General features: G+C 37.1%; 1 protein-coding gene across 2 annotated transcripts in view; it reads right to left on the reverse strand.

The window, feature by feature from the left end:
- The window catches only part of COL8A1 (collagen type VIII alpha 1 chain), a 200,259-nt gene that overhangs the window by 26,996 nt on the left and 155,204 nt on the right, over positions 1–18,059 (reverse strand). For both annotated transcript variants that reach the window (XM_053706051.1, XM_053706052.1), the window contains one exon: positions 17,136–17,412. In XM_053706051.1, the coding sequence (XP_053562026.1) occupies positions 17,136–17,409 (274 nt within the window). In that variant the 5' untranslated portion in view covers positions 17,410–17,412. The remainder of the gene's footprint in view (positions 1–17,135; positions 17,413–18,059) is intronic.

Below are 18,059 nucleotides of genomic sequence, written 5' to 3' on the forward strand. Positions count from 1 at the left end.
CCTGGCATTCTTTTAGAATTCCTAGAATTTTACAGTTTCTTCAGGATGGTCTGGATAAAGGTTTGTCTGCAAGTTCCTTGAAAGGACAAATTTCTGCTCTTTCTGTGCTGTTTCACAGAAAGATTGCTAATCTTCCTGATATTCATTGTTTTGTACAGGCTTTGTTTCGTATAAAACCTGTCATTAAGTCAATCTCTCCTCCTTGGAGTTTGAATTTGGTTCTGGGGGCTTTACAAGCTCCTCCGTTTGAACCTATGCATTCTCTGGATATTAAATTACTTTCTTGGAAAGTGTTGTTCCTTTTGGCCATCTCTTCTGCTAGAAGAGTTTCTGAGTTATCTGCTCTTTCTTGTGAATCTCCTTTTCTGATTTTTCATCAGGATAAGGCGGTGTTGCGGACTTCATTTAAATTTTTACCTAAAGTTGTGAATTCTAACAACATTAGTAGAGAAATTGTGGTTCCTTCATTGTGTCCTAATCTTAAGAATTCTAAGGAAAGATCGTTACATTCTTTGGATGTAGTTAGAGCTTTGAAATATTATGTTGAAGCTACTAAAGATTTCCGAAAGACTTCTAGTCTATTTGTTATCTTTTCCGGTTCCAGGAAAGGTCAGAAGGCCTCTGCCATTTCTTTGGCATCTTGGTTAAAGTCTGATTCATCATGCTTATTTCGAGTCGGGTAAAACTCCGCCTCAAAGGATTACAGCTCATTCTACTAGGTCAGTTTCTACTTCCTGGGCATTTAGGAATGAAGCTTCGGTTGATCAGATTTGCAAAGCAGCAACTTGGTCTTCTTTGCATACTTTTACTAAATTCTACCATTTTGATGTGTTTTCTTCTTCTGAAGCAGTTTTTGATAGAAAAGTACTTCAGGCAGCTGTTTCAGTTTGATTCTTCTGCTTATAATTTCAGTTTTTTTCATTATAAGAGTAAAACTTTATTTTGGGTTGTGGATTATTTTTCAGCGGAATTGGCTGTCTTTATTTTATCCCTCCCTCTCTAGTGACTCTTGCGTGGAAGTTCCACATCTTGTGTATTTATTATCCCATACGTCACTAGCTCATGGACTCTTGCTAATTACATGAAAGAAAACATAATTTATGTAAGAACTTACCTGATAAATTCATTTCTTTCATATTAGCAAGAGTCCATGAGGCCCACCCTTTTTTGTGGTGGTTATGATTTTTTTGTATAAAGCACAATTATTCCAATTCATTATTTTTTATGCTTTCGCACTTTTTTCTTATCACCCCACTTCTTGGCTATTCGTTAAACTGATTTGTGGGTGTGGTGAGGGGTGTATTTGTAGGCATTTTGAGGTTTGGGAAACTTTGCCCCTCCTGGTAGGAATGTATATCCCATACATCACTAGCTCATGGACTCTTGCTAATATGAAAGAAATTAATTTATCAGGTAAGATCTTACATAAATTATGTTTTTTGGTTGGCAACTGCTGATAAGTACACCAACATTTAATTGGAGGTTACTGCTGAGATAATTAATAACATTGTAACCTCGGATACACAACATTCCAGTCCCCTCTCATTTTCATGAGAGGGGACATCCGGTGAACCAATTAAAGTTTATGGTGCTGGATACTGTTTCAAGGGTCCCCTTAGGTTGGGACAGAGAGAAATTATTTTTAAAAGAAGAGCCATGTGGATTCATAAGTTGGGTACTTTTATATCCTCATGGCCTCAATAGAGGTTATAATTTGTCTGGTTTTCTTTAATATTTTTTTATTTTTATTATTGTATATAAATTATATTGCTAATTTGAATGTAAGATTGTAAAATTATTTTTTGATTTTTTGTTTGTTATATCTGTATTGAGTTTTTATGAGTACCTTAATTTAGGATAAATATGGCTTTTGGTATTAATGAGGCCAATAAGGTTGCAGGGCTAAATGCTATTTAAAGGGACAGTCAAGTCCGAAAAAACCCTCTCATGATTCAAATAGGGCATATAATTTTAAACAACTTTTCAATTTACTTTTATCACCAATTCTGTTTGTTCTCTTGGTATTATTAGTTGAAAACTAAACCTAGGAGGTCCATATACTAATTTCTTAGACCTTGAATTCCGCCTCTAATCTAAATGCATTTTGATAGTTTTTCACAACTAGAGGGCGTTATTTCATGTGTTTCATATAGATAACATTGAGCTCATGCAGGCAAATTTACAGAGGAGTGAGCACTGATTGGCTAAAATGCAAGTCTGTCAAAAGAACTGAAATAAGGGGGCAGTCTGCAGAGGCTTTGATACAAGGTAATTACAGAGGTAAAACATGTATTATTATAACTGTGTTGGTTATGCAAAACTGGGAAATGGGTATTTAAGGGATTATCTATCTTTTAAAACAAAAAAAATTCTGGAGTTGACTGTCCCTTTAAGGATGTTATTGTGCATTGTCATTAAACCCGAGGTAGGGGCGGGAGCCCCGAGATGTTGCTGTCATACTACTGCCATGTACTAAATAAACTGAAGATATAGGGGTCGATTTATTAAGCAGCGTATGCTGCTCATTCTGGAATCAGGATTTAAGAAGCAGCAATCGTAAGACCGTTGCTCCTTAACCCATCCGCTGCCTCTGAGGTGGCGGAGTGCAATCATCCCGATGAGATATGATCAGGATAATTGACACCCCCTGCTAGCGGCCGATTGGTTGCGAATGTGCAGGGGGCGGAATTGCACAAGCATTTCACAAGAAATGCTTGTGCAATGATAAATGAAGACAGTGTATGCTGTCTGCATTTATCGATGTCGGGCGGACATGATACACTACAGCGAATCATGTCCACCCGCCATTTGTGAATTTGGTGTGCCTGCCTGTGTATTTGTCTAAACATGTTACAATAGTTTTTGAAAAGCTTTTTATTTTGAAGCTAACAAGTAATATATATCTGTTTACAACTGTATTTTAATGACTTATTGCTCACTGGTGGACAGGGACATACCTTAAATGTATACAAAAAAAATTAATATTGTATTGAAAACCTCATGATTTCAGGACATTATGAGTTAATTTTTTTCATGTTTGCAAGCTACAACTTTTTTTTTAACACAGATCAGAACTCTGACTAAAAAGCCAGCTGATTTTTATTACCTACAACTAGTAAACCAGATAATTCAGTTTTTATGGACTAAGCTGTAAATACAGTGACAGAAGACAGTGCCTCCTGTCAAGAGACAGCCCTGGGGCCAATTCAGGGTAACTTGGCATTATATTCCTACAAGAGTGTCATAATATATTACATCTTGAAAACATTTTATATGACAGACAGGACATATTTAGTATCAAAATAATCATAATTGTTCCATGATGTGAGGAATTAACAGTTATTGTATCTAAAAATAAGAATTTTGGCTAGGCTTGATAGCTTGTTTATGGCCTGCCATAAAAGGGTTGGCTACATTAATTTGCCCCTTTCTGAAAAGGGAACTGTCAAGATTCCGGACCACAGCCAAAATTGTTTCAATGTTGAATCTGGCTAAATACATTTTTCATTTACATGAGAGGCTACTGATAACATTATAAATGACCATTTTCCTTCCAATCTCCCTTGGGACAAGAATTTGGACTGCTGAAGTATTAGGGGCCTATTTAACAAATGTCTGTCCGACATGATCCGATCAGCGGATCATGTCCGACAGACATCGCTGAATGCGGAGAGCAATACGCTCTCCGCATTCAGCATTGCACCAGCTGCTGGTGCAACGCCGCCCCCTGCAGATTCGCGGCCAATCTGCCGCTAGCATTGGGTGTCAAACACCTTGATCGTATTCGATCGGGTTGATTTCACAAAATCTCTGTCTGCCTCCTCAGAGCAGGCGGACAGGATATGGAGCAGCAGTCTTTAGACCGCTGCTTCATAACTGGTGTTCCTGGCGAGTCTGAATGCTCGCCAGAAACACGGAGCTTGATAAATGGGCCCCTTAGGCTTTATTATCTTGCTATTTTTATTTTAAACGGTTTGCTTTCTGTATTTTTGTTTGCTAATTATTTTAGTTTTAAATGTAATGTAGATGCACTTTGACACTTTTGTTCATAATAAATATTCCTTTATTAAGTTTTGCCTTTGTCTAATATCTGAACCACATTACCAAAGAGACTTTTATAATAGTTTTGCCAAATTGTGTTTTGGATTTGGTAATCTATCAGTATGGGTTTTCATTTGGATTTTCCATGTAATAATCATTTGTATTGGCAATGGCAGCATAGATAGTTTAGTGCCGGTGTCATTTAAGGGGGGTTGTATAAATTTTCTGTGTCTAATCTTGAACAATTCTATTTAAAACCTCTCATATTTTAAACAAAAACATAGCAAATAATGTTAGATAATCTACCATATCCCTCACAGAAGCCTAGATACATATTTATTACCATTGGGTATGCATCATCTTGGCCTTTAGGTTTAGGTGTAAACTTTCCTGTATTGTGAAGGGTGCCTGGGCATCTTATATTTGACTGTGAATACAGAGCTACCCATTTTTATATTTGTTATTGATTTTTGTTTTATTAAAATCAGTAGTGTAAGCAGTGTTGTATAGAAACTTCCACATAATTACATTTTAGATTTATATTAGATTGTATATTTTATAAATATATTTTTAACTAAAAAAATAATGCACATTACATTTTAATACTTTGAATTGAGTTCTGTGTTCACAGATAATTGTCCCAAACGAATGTTGAAGAGATTGTTCATTTTTCTTCAAATTCTTTGGAAGTCCAAAAATAAACATAATAAACTGAAATGTTTCCTGTTACCTTGTAAAACATATAAATCCTCAGGTTTTTATAGCAGAAGGAAAGGAAGTCTCTTGGAAGTTCAGGCTAACTTATACCTTTCCTTCAATTATTCTGCTTCCTCAGGTTTTTTCAATATATCATACAGGACAAGCAGAAGGTTGCCAGATGTGGTCTATTTTTAATTTTTTTAAGGTATAAAAATAGGAATCTTTCCAGGATTTCCCTAAATAATCGGCAGATTTTGGATTGGTTACAGGTTTTGGAGTAGTATGTTGAATTAACAGGTTTCTTTTTGGAATATTGCTCATCATCCTGATGTTTTCAAGCTTTGGAAGAAATATACCAAAAAATTAAGAATCTCATTGGGATTTGAATTCTGTTCTTTGTGTGCTGCAATTTCATTCTTTTGAATCTCTACACAAGGGGTATAAAACCTCTTTTGTGCAAAAGATGCAGGGAGTTGTTCTCAGTTTTACTTGGTGAGCACAGAAAACAACACCTTTTGTCCACTGTATTATTTGTGTTGTGTGCTTGTTTATATAACTGCTGAAGAGACAGACTTCTTTTCTGAAATAACTTTATTACATACCTAGCTACACGATGTCTCTTGCAACAATGTCCTGGAACCATATATCAAATTAACAGCAAACATGACAAGATATGAATACTTTTCAATGTAATTCTCAACGTTCCTCTGACAGCTCTGCGACTAGATAGATGTATATTTGTTAAAGTTTGACAATTCTGACTGATACTCTTCTGTTTCATTTAGTTGATTATGAATATTGCTCAATTTTCCTCAGGTGGTGTCCTCTAATTTTTAGCCCCCCAATAAGCCATTTGTATCAGTAACAATACTATGTCTGTTGGCAGCATTTTGGGCCCTGCACATTTTGGTATCTTCAATAAATATTTGCAGTTTCGTCTGAGAACTAAGTCTTCTGTGGTTTCCACTTCAAATGACTGTTCTGCCACTTTACGCAGCACAGCAACTTTATTGTCCTAGGTTTGTACCGTCCAGAATTTTATAACAACCCCAATATGCAGCTCCATATGATCTTTTGCACCCCCTGTCATAGTTTCCCTTCTGATATTTTCTTATGTTCTCTTTTTTTCTTCCAACACATTTTGTGTACTTTGCTGTTTACATGGTACTGAGAAAGGGCTACCTGAGGTAATTTAGTTTATGTCTGCCAAAAGCAATCCTGCTTGAAATTTTCTTCCTGGTAGTGGTGTCGCTCCATAGTTTAGTAAAGCTGTTTGTAGATCGTCTCCTGAGTGACTAGCATTTGTAAGTAACCTTTTAATAATTAACAACTAATCCATTACTCTGAGGATATCTGGGGCTGGCTGTTATATGTGTCTGATAGACCGCTATCAAACTTTATGACATTTGGAATGCCATACCTTGAAATCACTGCTCGTAATTTCTTGCATACCTGCTCTGAAGAAGTATTTCTCTGTTTTGTGAGCTCTCGGTATGTGTAGTAATCCTGGCCATTCACAAAAAGAGATCAACTCTCCAGAAAGTAACTTCCCTTGATCTCTTTCTGCATTTTTATGTTTTTAAATGTCCTTTGTGTATTTTAGTTAAAGGACCAGTCAACACATTAGATTTGCATAATCAACAAATGTAAGATAACAAGACAATGCAATAGCACTTAGTCTGAACTTCAAATGAGTAGTAGATTTTTGTATAACAAATTTCAAAGTTATGTCTATTTCCACTCCCCCTGTACCATGTGACAGCAATTAGCCAATCACAAATGCATATACGTATAGTCTGTGAATTCTTGCACATGCTCAGTAGGAGCTGGTGACTCAAAAATTGTAAATATAAAAATACTGTGCACACTTTTTTTAATGGAAGTAAATGGGAAAGTTATTTAAAATTACATGCTGTATCTGAATCATGAACATTTAATTTAACCTGAATGTCCCTTTAACATTTCTCTTATCAATGATGATTTTAGAATCACACCATCCAACAGTGAAAGCTCTTCCCTATATGGCAAGTACTGCTTGTATTACATTTTGAAGAGTTTGATCTTCTGCAGTTGTTTTTTGTAATATGTGCCACATAATTGGTGAAATGGCTCCTGATATTTTGACACTATTAAAGGGACATTGAACTCAAAACTAAACTTTCATGATTAAGATAGAGCTTTCAATTTAAAACACCTTTCCAATCTACTACTCATTTGAAGTTCAGACAAAGGGGAATAATTAATAAGCAGCGGATGCGGCTTTCTCCGTCCGATGTTTCCAGCTTGCTGAAAACATAAGTTAAGAAGCAGTGGTCATAAGGCTGCTGCTCCATAACTCGTCCGCCACCTTTTAGATACAATCAGGATGATTGGCACCCCCTTCTAGCCAATTGGTCGCGATTTTGCAGGGGGCGGCATTACATAAACATTTCACGCTGCATCATTTACCTACTAAGTAGTCGTAAGAGAAGCATACATGAGAAGGAGGGAGTTGGAGTGGGGGGAATCAATATTTGTCAAGGGATCTGGGAGGGAATTGAGGGGGCAGCTAAACTACAGAAAATTTATTTTTAAGATAAAAAAATATTAAAAATAGTTTTTTTCCTGCAAACTTAAGATGGCAGTGAAAATTGTGGAATGGCGGAGGGAAGGGAGCTGTTTGAGGGGGTCAGGGAGGGATCAGGGGGTGGGATGTGTCAGGTGGGAGGCTGATCTCTACATTAAAGCTAAAATTAACCCTACAAGCGACCTAATTAACCCCTTAACTACTGGGCATAATACAAGTGTGGTGCGCAGCGGCATTTTGTGGCCTTCTAATTACCAAAAAGCAATGCCAAAGCCATATATGTCTGCTATTTCTGCACAAAGGGGATCCCAGAGAAGCATTTACAACCATTTGTGCCATGATTGCTCTAACTGTTTGTAAATAATTTCAGTGAGAAACCTAAAATTGTAAAAAAGTGAACGATTTTATTTATTTGATCGCATTTACGGTGAAATGGTGGCATGAAATATACCAAAATTGGCCTAAATCAATATTTGGGGTTGTCTACTACACTACACTAAAGCTAAAATTAACCCTACACGCTCCCTACAAGCTCCCTAATTAACCCCTTCACTGCTGGGCATAATACACGTGTGGTGCGCAGCGGCATTTAGCGGCCCTCTAATTACCAAAAAGCAACACCAAAGCCATATATGTCTGCTATTTCTGGACAAAGGGGATCCTAGAGAAGCATTTACAACCATGTGTGCCATAATTGCACAAGCTGTTTGTAAATAATTTCAGTGAGAAACCTAAAGTTTGTGAAAAAGTGAAGGATTTTATTTATTTGATCACATTTGGGGGTGAAATGGTGGCATGAAATATACCAAAATGGGCCTAGATCAATACTTTGGGTTGTCTACTAAAAAAAAAATATATACATGTCAAGGGATATTCAGGGATTCCTGACAGATATCAGTGTTACAATGTAACTAGCGCTAATTTAAAAAAAAAAAGAAAAAAAAAAAAAAGGGGTTTGGAAATAGCAAAGTTCTACTTGTGTTTATTGCCCTATAACTTACAAAAAAGCAAAGATCATGTAAACATTGGGTATTTCTAAACTCAAGATAAAATTTAGAAACTATTTAGCATGGGTGTTTTTTGGTGGTTGTAGATGTGTAATAGCTTTTTGGGATCAAAGTTAGAAAAAGTGTGTTTTTTTTTCCATTTTCTCATCATATTTTCTCATTTTTTATAGTAAATTATATGATATGATGAAACTAATGGTATTTTTAGAAAGTTAATTTAATGGGGAGAAAAACGATATATAATATGTGTGGGTACAGTAAATGAGTAAGAGGAAAATTACAGCTAAACACAAACACAGCAGAAATGTAAAAATAGCCCTGGTCCCAAACGGTCAACAAATGGAAAAGTGGTCTGGTCACTAAGGGGTTAACATGCACCTTTATATGTGAGCCAGTTCCATCATCAGGTGCTCTGTGGGACTGTCCAAATTTGAGATAAAGTATCTGAAATAAATCTTTTTCTATTTGATCATACTTGTATTCGGTGTCAGTAAAAGCTCTGGCAGCATATGCAATAGGCTTCCAGTACTTTTCATCATGTTGTAGTTCACCTTTAGATGCATCCATGGAAATCTTAATTGTACGTGAGACACCAAAATACTGCAAAGTAGGTGATGTGCTAAGCAATTTTTTAAGTAATAACATTTTTTTCATGTCCTTTTTCCCAGCACCATTCAGCATCCTTCAACAATAAACATTTTACCTATGAGTTTGCACAAGTAAGTCACCATGCCCAGGAATCTCTGTAAATCTTTCTTGCTAGCAGGTGATTCAATTTCTTAATAGCCAGCACTTTAGCTGGTTTAGGTCTAATACCTTTGCTGGAGATGATTTCTCCCAGGTTGATAAATTCAGGTTGATTAAATTGACATTTTGTTTTGATTAGCTATTATCCGTTTTCCTGTGCAATATAGAATATTTTCTAAAGTCTGCTGTTATGTTTGAAAGTACCCCAAATTAGTATGTCGTCAATGTAAACTTTGAAACCATCCACCCCATCTAATAATTTCTGTATGGTTCTATGAAATATTTCAGGGGCTAAACATAGCACACAGGGCATATGTTTGAAACTGTATCTGACAAACGTTGCATTGAAAGTACATATGCACCTGCTTTCCTTTGTAAGATCAAAATCCATTTGAGGCAACAAGGATTGGAACCACCTGGTAATGCTTTATTTTAATGTTGACATTTAACTATTTTGGGATCCAAACACAGTTTTAATGAACCATCCTTTTATGCCACGATAACTGAAGAGAGTATCCACTCTGCTAGTTCATGTACACATTCTATGTGTAACATGCGACTTTAGAATTTGGTGTAGTTCTTTGTAAGCTTATAGCTTAAGGCTACTGGTACTTAGTGTGCTGCATGATTTACTGGTGCTAATGCAATTTTGGTTTATGGTTTAGTTTTGTCCATAGTTTCTCAGGAATCACATTAGTATCTGCTCCAGTATTTACTTTGAATAGTATCACTGTGCCATAAGCTACCACTTTTACAATCCATTTTTATTCAGGCATGGACACCTACTTCCTCATGTCTACAAAAAGATCCTCCTCACCAGAAATATTTGTCTCAACTGCATGCAGATGTGTTCCTTGCTTACACTGTGAGACAAAATTATTATATTCCTTGCAAATCATACATTTCTACCCATAAGCTGGACATTTACAAAAATCACATTTCCAGCATGATATCTCTGTTGCTTTTATATTTGCTATGATTTACTCTGTCTCCTAGAGGTGCAACTTGCTTTCATTTTGTCTCTCCTGACTAGCATTTCCTTACTTCATTCACCACTTCCCGAGTGCGGTCTTTATGCAAATCATCTAGCTGTTTCCTAGTCTGTTCTCAGGTCACAGTCCCTGGGAAGTCTCTCACGTGTTATGTTGTTGCTACAGCATATGACACGTATGTCTCTAATTAGTAATTCTTGAAAAGCACCAACATTACAAGACCTCCTTTTTAATCTGAGATCATTGATAAACTCTTTCTACTGTCTGATGTGGTAGTTGTATCCTTGAGTTAAACACAGAATGTTCATAAGTTTCATTTTTCTTGGGAATGACGTATGCTGTAAATTTCTCCATAACAAGCTCATAATTGTCACAATCATTTTCTGATAATTCAATGTCTATAGCCTCTGGTCTGGCAACAGTTAAAAGCAAAGCTAATTTCTGATCATCTGGGTGTGAAAAAAAGTTGGTGGCTTTCATATACAGTGTTAAATTTTGTTTAAATTTTTCCCACACTCTTCCAAATTCCCCACAAACAAACCTGAGCTCTAGTGATGGGTTGAAACTGGCAACATTGTGAAATGGCTTTGCTCTTGTTCTGGAAGATATTGACTTCATGACTGCTCCATGCTCTCTATCCATGTTTATTTTCTTGTATTATTTTTGTGTTTCAATTTCTAGAGACACATTCAACCCTGGTATCATGTGTTGTCTGCAGTACTGACTTGGAACTCTTCCTATTTTTTGTCCCCTTTATCTCACGTCCTGTAGCAAACTCATTGCAAACTATACTCTACACATTATTGGATGTCTTCATCTTAAGGGGATATTGAGAAGGAACCAAAGTATTTTCTCACTATGTATATCTTAAGGTGCCAGTAATAGGTAGGCTGACCATATTGCCGCTTTAAAAAGGGACACATATGAAAAATACATATGTCAGGGCTGTTTTCAGTGCTGCTTAAAGAAATGGTTTTGTATAAGAACTCTCACATATGTATTTTTCATATGTGTTCCTTCTTAAAGCGGCAATATGGTCATCCTAGTAATAGGGAAGTATCCAACTGCAGAGTTACTTCTTCACTGCTGTGCCTGTGGGTGATAGGTGCTCTCACTGACCACTAACTTGACCTCCACAGCATTAGAGGCACGTATGACTCCTCATTTTTAAAAGAAGAAACTGCTCTTTGAAATGAGGCATTGCATGTTTCTCTAAGTTGATAACTAGAAATGTCCATCACCTGCAGCTCTAGGGAGAGACATCCTTAAAATGTCTGTAAATAACCAGTCTTTCATATTATAATCTATGTATAATTTCATCATCTTTATTAATTCAGATTAAAGTTTTTCAAAGGGATTCTAATGGCTTAGAAAATGAAGCAGTAAGAAAAACACACCAAAGCATTAATTTAATGTTGTCTAACATCACTTTTGGTGAATTAGACCCATAGTATGGCTAGATATTTTATGCCTTCTTTTTTTGGGTAAAGTGCAAAATGCTGCCAAATTATGAAAAATTGTTTAATTTTATCCTCCTTTCTCGTAACAGAAAGTAAAAGAAAACTATCAAACTTTCTTTAGGCAAGTAGGACTTTTTCTGTAATTTTGTTTGGCTTTTTAACTTAGACCATTGTTTGCAGGATAAGGTGCAGGCCCTGTATTAAACATTTATGTAATGCAGCCACTTGGTCTTCCTTTCTTACATTTATGAAATTCCACCAATTCAAAGTGTTTGCTTTATGTAAGCAATATTTGGTAGGAAGTTCTTAGAGATCACATTTCCTCAGACCTAGATGGTAAGATTTTCCATAACAGAAGTAACTAAACTTCACTGGGCCTCAGGGCAAAGGCTCTGATAGGGCTTACCATTTCAATTATTTCTGTATGTTTGCAGTCATAAGAGGCTGACCGTTCAGCCACATAGGAGCAAGAGAAGCTACTTCAATCTGAGTCATTCTTTACCCATGGATAGTCCAAGTCAGAAGATATGTACTTTTACAGCCTTTGTGTACAAATATGGTGGCAGGTTTTTATGTAAAGCATTGTAAAGGGCATCATGCATCTGCCACCATATTTTTAAAAACATTCATGCAGGTGGAGTCCAACTCCTCCCATAGCAATGCCACCACTAATTGCATGACCAGATGGGCCCCCTTGATGTGGGGACCTGAACTGATTGTAGAGCTAAATGGGTTCCCTAGATGTGTGGTCTCAGTCTCAGAAGTCTCAGCTGTTTGCTCCCTATTATACCTCACATAGGACCCAGATTGTGCGGGACTGTGAAGGGTTGGAAGGTCTGGGCAATGCCCTGATTTTCCAGCAACTGTCCCAGCTATGCACCTTACACACACACTGACTTTGCCCAACCCCACCCATGGCACACCTGCTTCCCTATCCACAAGTCCCACCTCGCCTCCCTGTCCCGGGAAGTCTCTTGGAAATGATAAGATGTATGTTAAAAACAATAGATTAATTTTACCTATTTACCTGTTTGTTCACATGTCATAGTACCATATCAAGGCGAGTCCTGTTAAAAACACGTTTATTTGTGATATTTGCCTAAATCCGTATTGCAAACTCCTTTTCAAACTCCTTTTCATCTATAAATCCAGATAGGTTCTTGCTTGATTATTCAGAAATGATGGCCGTATGCAGCAAAGGAAGCAATTTATATTGAAAGACAAGGTCTCCCTCTGAATTCTAGGTGGAGTTTCAATTTATACCAAAAGAAGAAACTAAATATGCACTATTGCTGAATACTGTTCTACTAAGGGTATGAGGAAATTTGAAGGATTTGAAATTGTTATTATGTTAGCAAAATTTGCATTGTTCTGCGGGCCAGGGACATTACCCCTTTATGGCTTGGATGTATTTATCTTATCTCTTTAAATATGCCCAAATACGCCCGCTGCTATTACGAGTCTTGAAGGTTTAGGGGCACCACACACTTCTTTGGCCTTACCGCAAAACGACTTACGTAAACAAAGTGAGCGGTACACCTTACCCTGTCAAGAGTCCTAACGCATTTAAAAGTCAGTAGTTAAGAGTTTTATGGTACAACGCCGTAACATAAAACTCATAACTAAAGTGCTAAAAGGTACACTAACACCAATAAACTACCTATTAACCCCTAAACCGAGGGCCTCCTGCATCGCAAATACTAAAATAAAAATTTTAACACCTAATCTGCCGCTCCGGACACTGCCACCACCTACATTATATGTATGAACCCCTAATCTGCTGACCCCAACATCGCCGACACCTACATTATATTTATTAACCCCTAATCTGCCGCCCCCAATGTCGCCGCCACCTACCTACACTTATTAACCCCTAATCTGCCACCCCCAACGTCGTCGCACTATAATAAACATAGTAACCCCTAAACCGCCGTACTCCCACCTCACAAACATTAGTTAAATAGTATTAACCCCTAATCTTCCGTCCCTAACATCGCCACAACCTACCTACATTTATTAACCCCTAATCTGCCGCCCCCAACGTCGCCGCCACTATATTAAAGTTGTTAACCCCTAAACCTAAGTTTAACCCTAAACCTAACACCTCCTAACTTAAATATAATTTAAATAAATCTAAATAAATATTCCTATCATTAACTAAATTATTCCTATTTAAAACTAAATACTTACCTGTAGAATAAACCCTAAGATAGCTACAGTATAACTAATAGTTACATTATAGCTAGCTTAGGATTTTTTTATTTTTTTTACAGGCAAGTTTGTATTTATTTTAACTAGGTAGAATAGTTAAATAGTTATTAACTATTTAATAACTACCTAGCTAAAATAAATACACATTTACCTGTAAAATAAAACATAACCTAAGTTACACTAACACCTAACACTACACTATAATTAAATAAATTAACTAAATGAACTACAATTACCTAAATTAAATTAAATTAGCTAAAGTACAAAAAAACAAACACTAAATTACAGAAAATAATAAACAAATTACAGAAATTTAAACTAATTACACCTAATCTAATAGCCCTATTAAAATAAAAAAGCACCCCCAAAATAAAAAAAACCCTAGCCTAAACTAAACTACCAATAGCCCTTAAAAGGGCCTTTTGCGAGGCATTGCCCCAAAGTAATCAGCTCTTTTACCTGTACAAAAAAATACAAACAACCCCCCAACAGTAAAACCCACCACCCACACAACCAACCCCCCCAAATAAAATACTAGCTGAAAAAACCTAAGCTCCCCATTGCCCTGAAAAGGGCATTTGGATGGGCATTGCCCTTAAAAGGGCAGTTAGCTCTTTTGCCGCCCGAACCCTAATCTAAAAAATAAAACCCACCCAATACACCCTTAAAAAAACCTAACACTAACCCCCTGAAGATCGACTTACCGGGAGACGTCTTCATCCAAGCCGGGCGAAGTGGTCCTCCAGACGGGCAGAAGTCTTCATCCAAGCCGGGCAGAAGTGGTCCTCCAGATGGACAGAAGTCTTCATCCAGATGGCATCTTCTATCTTCATCCATCCGGTGCGGAGCGGGTCCATCTTCAAGACATCCGATGCAGAGCATCCTCTTCATCCGACGACTAAAACAGAATGAAGGTACCTTTAAGTGATGTCATCCAAGATGGTGTCCCTTACATTCCGATTGGCTGATCGAATTCTATCAGCCAATCGTAATTAAGGTAAAATCCTATTGGCTGATGCAATCAGTCAATAGGATTGAAGTTCAGTTATATTGTAGCTATCTTAGGGTTTATTTTACAGGTAAGTATTTAGTTTTAAATAGGAATAATTTATTTAATGATAGGAAGATGCATCAGCCAATAGGATTTTGTCTACCTTAATTCCGATTGGCTGATAGAATTCTATCAGCCAATCGGAAACTAAGGGATGCCATCTTGGATGACGTCACTTAAAGGTACTTTCATTCTGTTTTAGTCGTCGGATGAAGAGGATGCTCCACGTCGGATGTCTTGAAGATGGACCCGCTCCGCACCGGATGGATGAAAATAGAAGATGCAGTCTGGATGAAGACTTCTGCCCGTCTGGAGGACCACTTCTGCCCAGCTTGGATGAAGACTTTTGCCCGTCTGGAGGACCACTTCACCCGGTTTGGATGAAGACGTCTCCCGGTAAGTCGATCTTCAGGGGGTTAGTGTTAGGTTTTTTTAAGGGTGTATTGGGTGGGTTTTAATTTATAGATTAGGGTTTGGGCGGCAAAAGAGCTAACTGCCCTTTTAAGGGCAATGCCCATCCAAATGCCCTTTTCAGGGCAATGGGGAGCTTAGGTTGTTGTAACTAGTATTTTATTTGGGGGGTTGGTTGTGTGGGTGGTGGGTTTTACTGTTGGGGGGGTTGTTTGTATTTATTTTTACAGGTAAAAGAGTTTATTACTTTGGGACAATGCCCCGCAAAAGGCCCTTTTAAGGGCTATTGGTAGTTTAGCTTAGGCTAGGTTTTTTTTTTTATTTTGGGGGGCTTTATTATTTTAATAGGGCTACTAGACTAGGTGTAATTAGTTTACATTTCTGTAATTTGTTTATTATTTTCTGTAATTTAGTGTTTGTTTTTTTGTACTTTAGCTAATTTAATTTAATTTAGGTAATTGTATTTAATTTAGTTAATTTATTTAATTATAGTGTAGTGTTAGGTGTTAGTGTAACTTAGGTTAGGTTTTATTTTACATGTAAATTTGTATTTATTTTAGCTAGGTAGTTATTAAATAGTTAATAACTATTTAGTAACTATTCTACCTAGTTAAAATAAATACAAACTTGCCTGTAAAATAAAAATAAATCCTAAGCTAGCTACAATGTAACTATTAGTTATATTGTAGCTATCTTAGGGTTTATTTTACAGGTAAGTATTTAGTTTTAAATAGGAATAATTTATTTAATGATAGGAAGATTTATTTAAATTATATTTAAATTAGGGGGTGTTAGGTTTAGGGTTAGACTTAGGTTTAGGGGTTAATAACTTTAATATAGTGGCTGCGACATTGGGGGCGGCAGATTAGGGGTTAATAAATGTAGGTAGGTGGCGGCGATGTTAGGGACGGAAGATTAGGGGTTAATACTATTTAACTAATGTTTGCGAGGTGGGAGTGCGCTGGTTTAGGGGTTAATATGTTTATTATAGTGGCAGCGATGTTGGGGGCAGCAGATTAGGGGTTAATAAGTGTAGGTAGGTGGCAGCGACATTGGGGGAGGCAGATTAGGGGTTAATAAATATGTAGTTGTCGGCGATGTTGGGGTCAGCAGATTAGGGGTTCATACATATAATGCAGATGTCGGCGATGTCGGGGGCGGCAGATTAGGGGTTAATAAGTGTAAGATTAGGGGTGTTTAGACTCAGGGTTCATGTTAGGATGTTAGGTGTAGACATAAGTTTTATTTCCCCATAAGAATCAATGGGGCTGCGTTAGGGAGCTTTACGCTGCTTTTTTGCAGGTGTTAGACTTTTTTTCAGCCGGCTCTCCCCATTGATTCCTATGGGGAAATCGTGCACGAGCACGTTACACCAGCTCACCGCTGACTTAAGCATTGGAGCATTGGTATTGGAGTTCGGTAATGAGTAAAATTTTGCTCTACACTAACTTCTTGCCTTTTAACGACGGATTTCAGAAAACTCGTAATACCAGCGCTGTAGGTAAGTGAGCGGTGAGGGAAAACTACTCGTTAGCACCACACAGCCTCTAACGCAAAACTCATAATCTAGGTTGATAGATTGTAGAGCTAATTATAGCAGAAGCAGCAATAATAATTTACGTAAGTACTTTGAAAAGTTGGGTTAATTTCCCTTTACAGGTGATATCACTATGGACACAAGTAACCAAACATACTGTTTTAGCCATTAATAAAATGGTATATGAATTGAGTAAAGGTGACAGACTTTAGTAAATGATTATGTTTAGTTTCCAACCTTTTCAGGATATCCAAAGTCCTACGTTTTGGGGTAAGTTACATCACTTTGATGTCAAACATGTCCCCCTCACAGACCCCAGGTGGGGGAACAGTTGGGAGTCCTAATCTTTTATTGCATAGTCTTACCACTTACCACTAATTATCCTCAATGGATTCTATTGATAATAATATTACCTTTTCCTTTGTAGTCTTTCCTTGGAATATTTTCCTTGCCAAACATTGGCATCTGTGGCATCTCCTTTCCATAATGTGGTGCATACTGCATAACCTCCTTTCCTAATGGCATCTGTTGCATTGGTTGTCCCATGTGTTGATACTGTCCGATTGGTGGAGGCTGTGGTAGATGCTTTACCGGACCATAATATGCACCAGCAAGGCTTGATGTCGCCAGTCCAAGAACAATAAGCAAAATGCTAAGCTCATGTATAGTGGCCAGGGAGGAAGCCATAATCTGAAACAAAAGGAATATAATGATTTAAATAACAAGAAAGCTTCTAGACTGTGAGCCAACCAACACAAAACACGATTACTAGAAATGTGTATCATCCTCTAGTCCTCATGATTTTTTTTTTAAATTAATGCAAAGAATGTTTAATTTCCATTAGCAGTAATAACATAGGGCAGTAAATGTAACCCAATTATTTTAATACATTTGTTTTATTGGATTCCATATATGCCCTGGTGTTAAAGTTGCCACCTCGGCCATGTTTTTCTGGACACCTATGAGTTACACATGCTGCAGGGTGTGCAGAGGGGAAATTAATTGCACCCCTGGACAGCACAGGAATAGTGGTCCTGGAGAGCACTATTCATGTTCCTCCCTGCATACCCTGCAGGATGTTTAACTCATAAGTGTCCGGGAAAATATGGCCGAGGTGGCAACCCTACTTGGTGTAGGTTTTGCAAGCTTTTGTTTTTTTCATTTACACCACATATTATTATACATTTCAAAATTGAGGCACACTAAAAAAAATAAAATCATGCAGGTTGTTACATTAGTATTTCTTATTAAAATCTGCCTTGAAGTTTGAGAGAATAACCATTTCTACTTTCAAAGATTTAGAAAGCGTAATTTAAAGGGATACTATATTCAAAAGC

The sequence above is a fragment of the Bombina bombina genome, chromosome 3 (assembly GCF_027579735.1).
Source record: "Bombina bombina isolate aBomBom1 chromosome 3, aBomBom1.pri, whole genome shotgun sequence".
Taxonomy (NCBI): domain Eukaryota; kingdom Metazoa; phylum Chordata; class Amphibia; order Anura; family Bombinatoridae; genus Bombina; species Bombina bombina.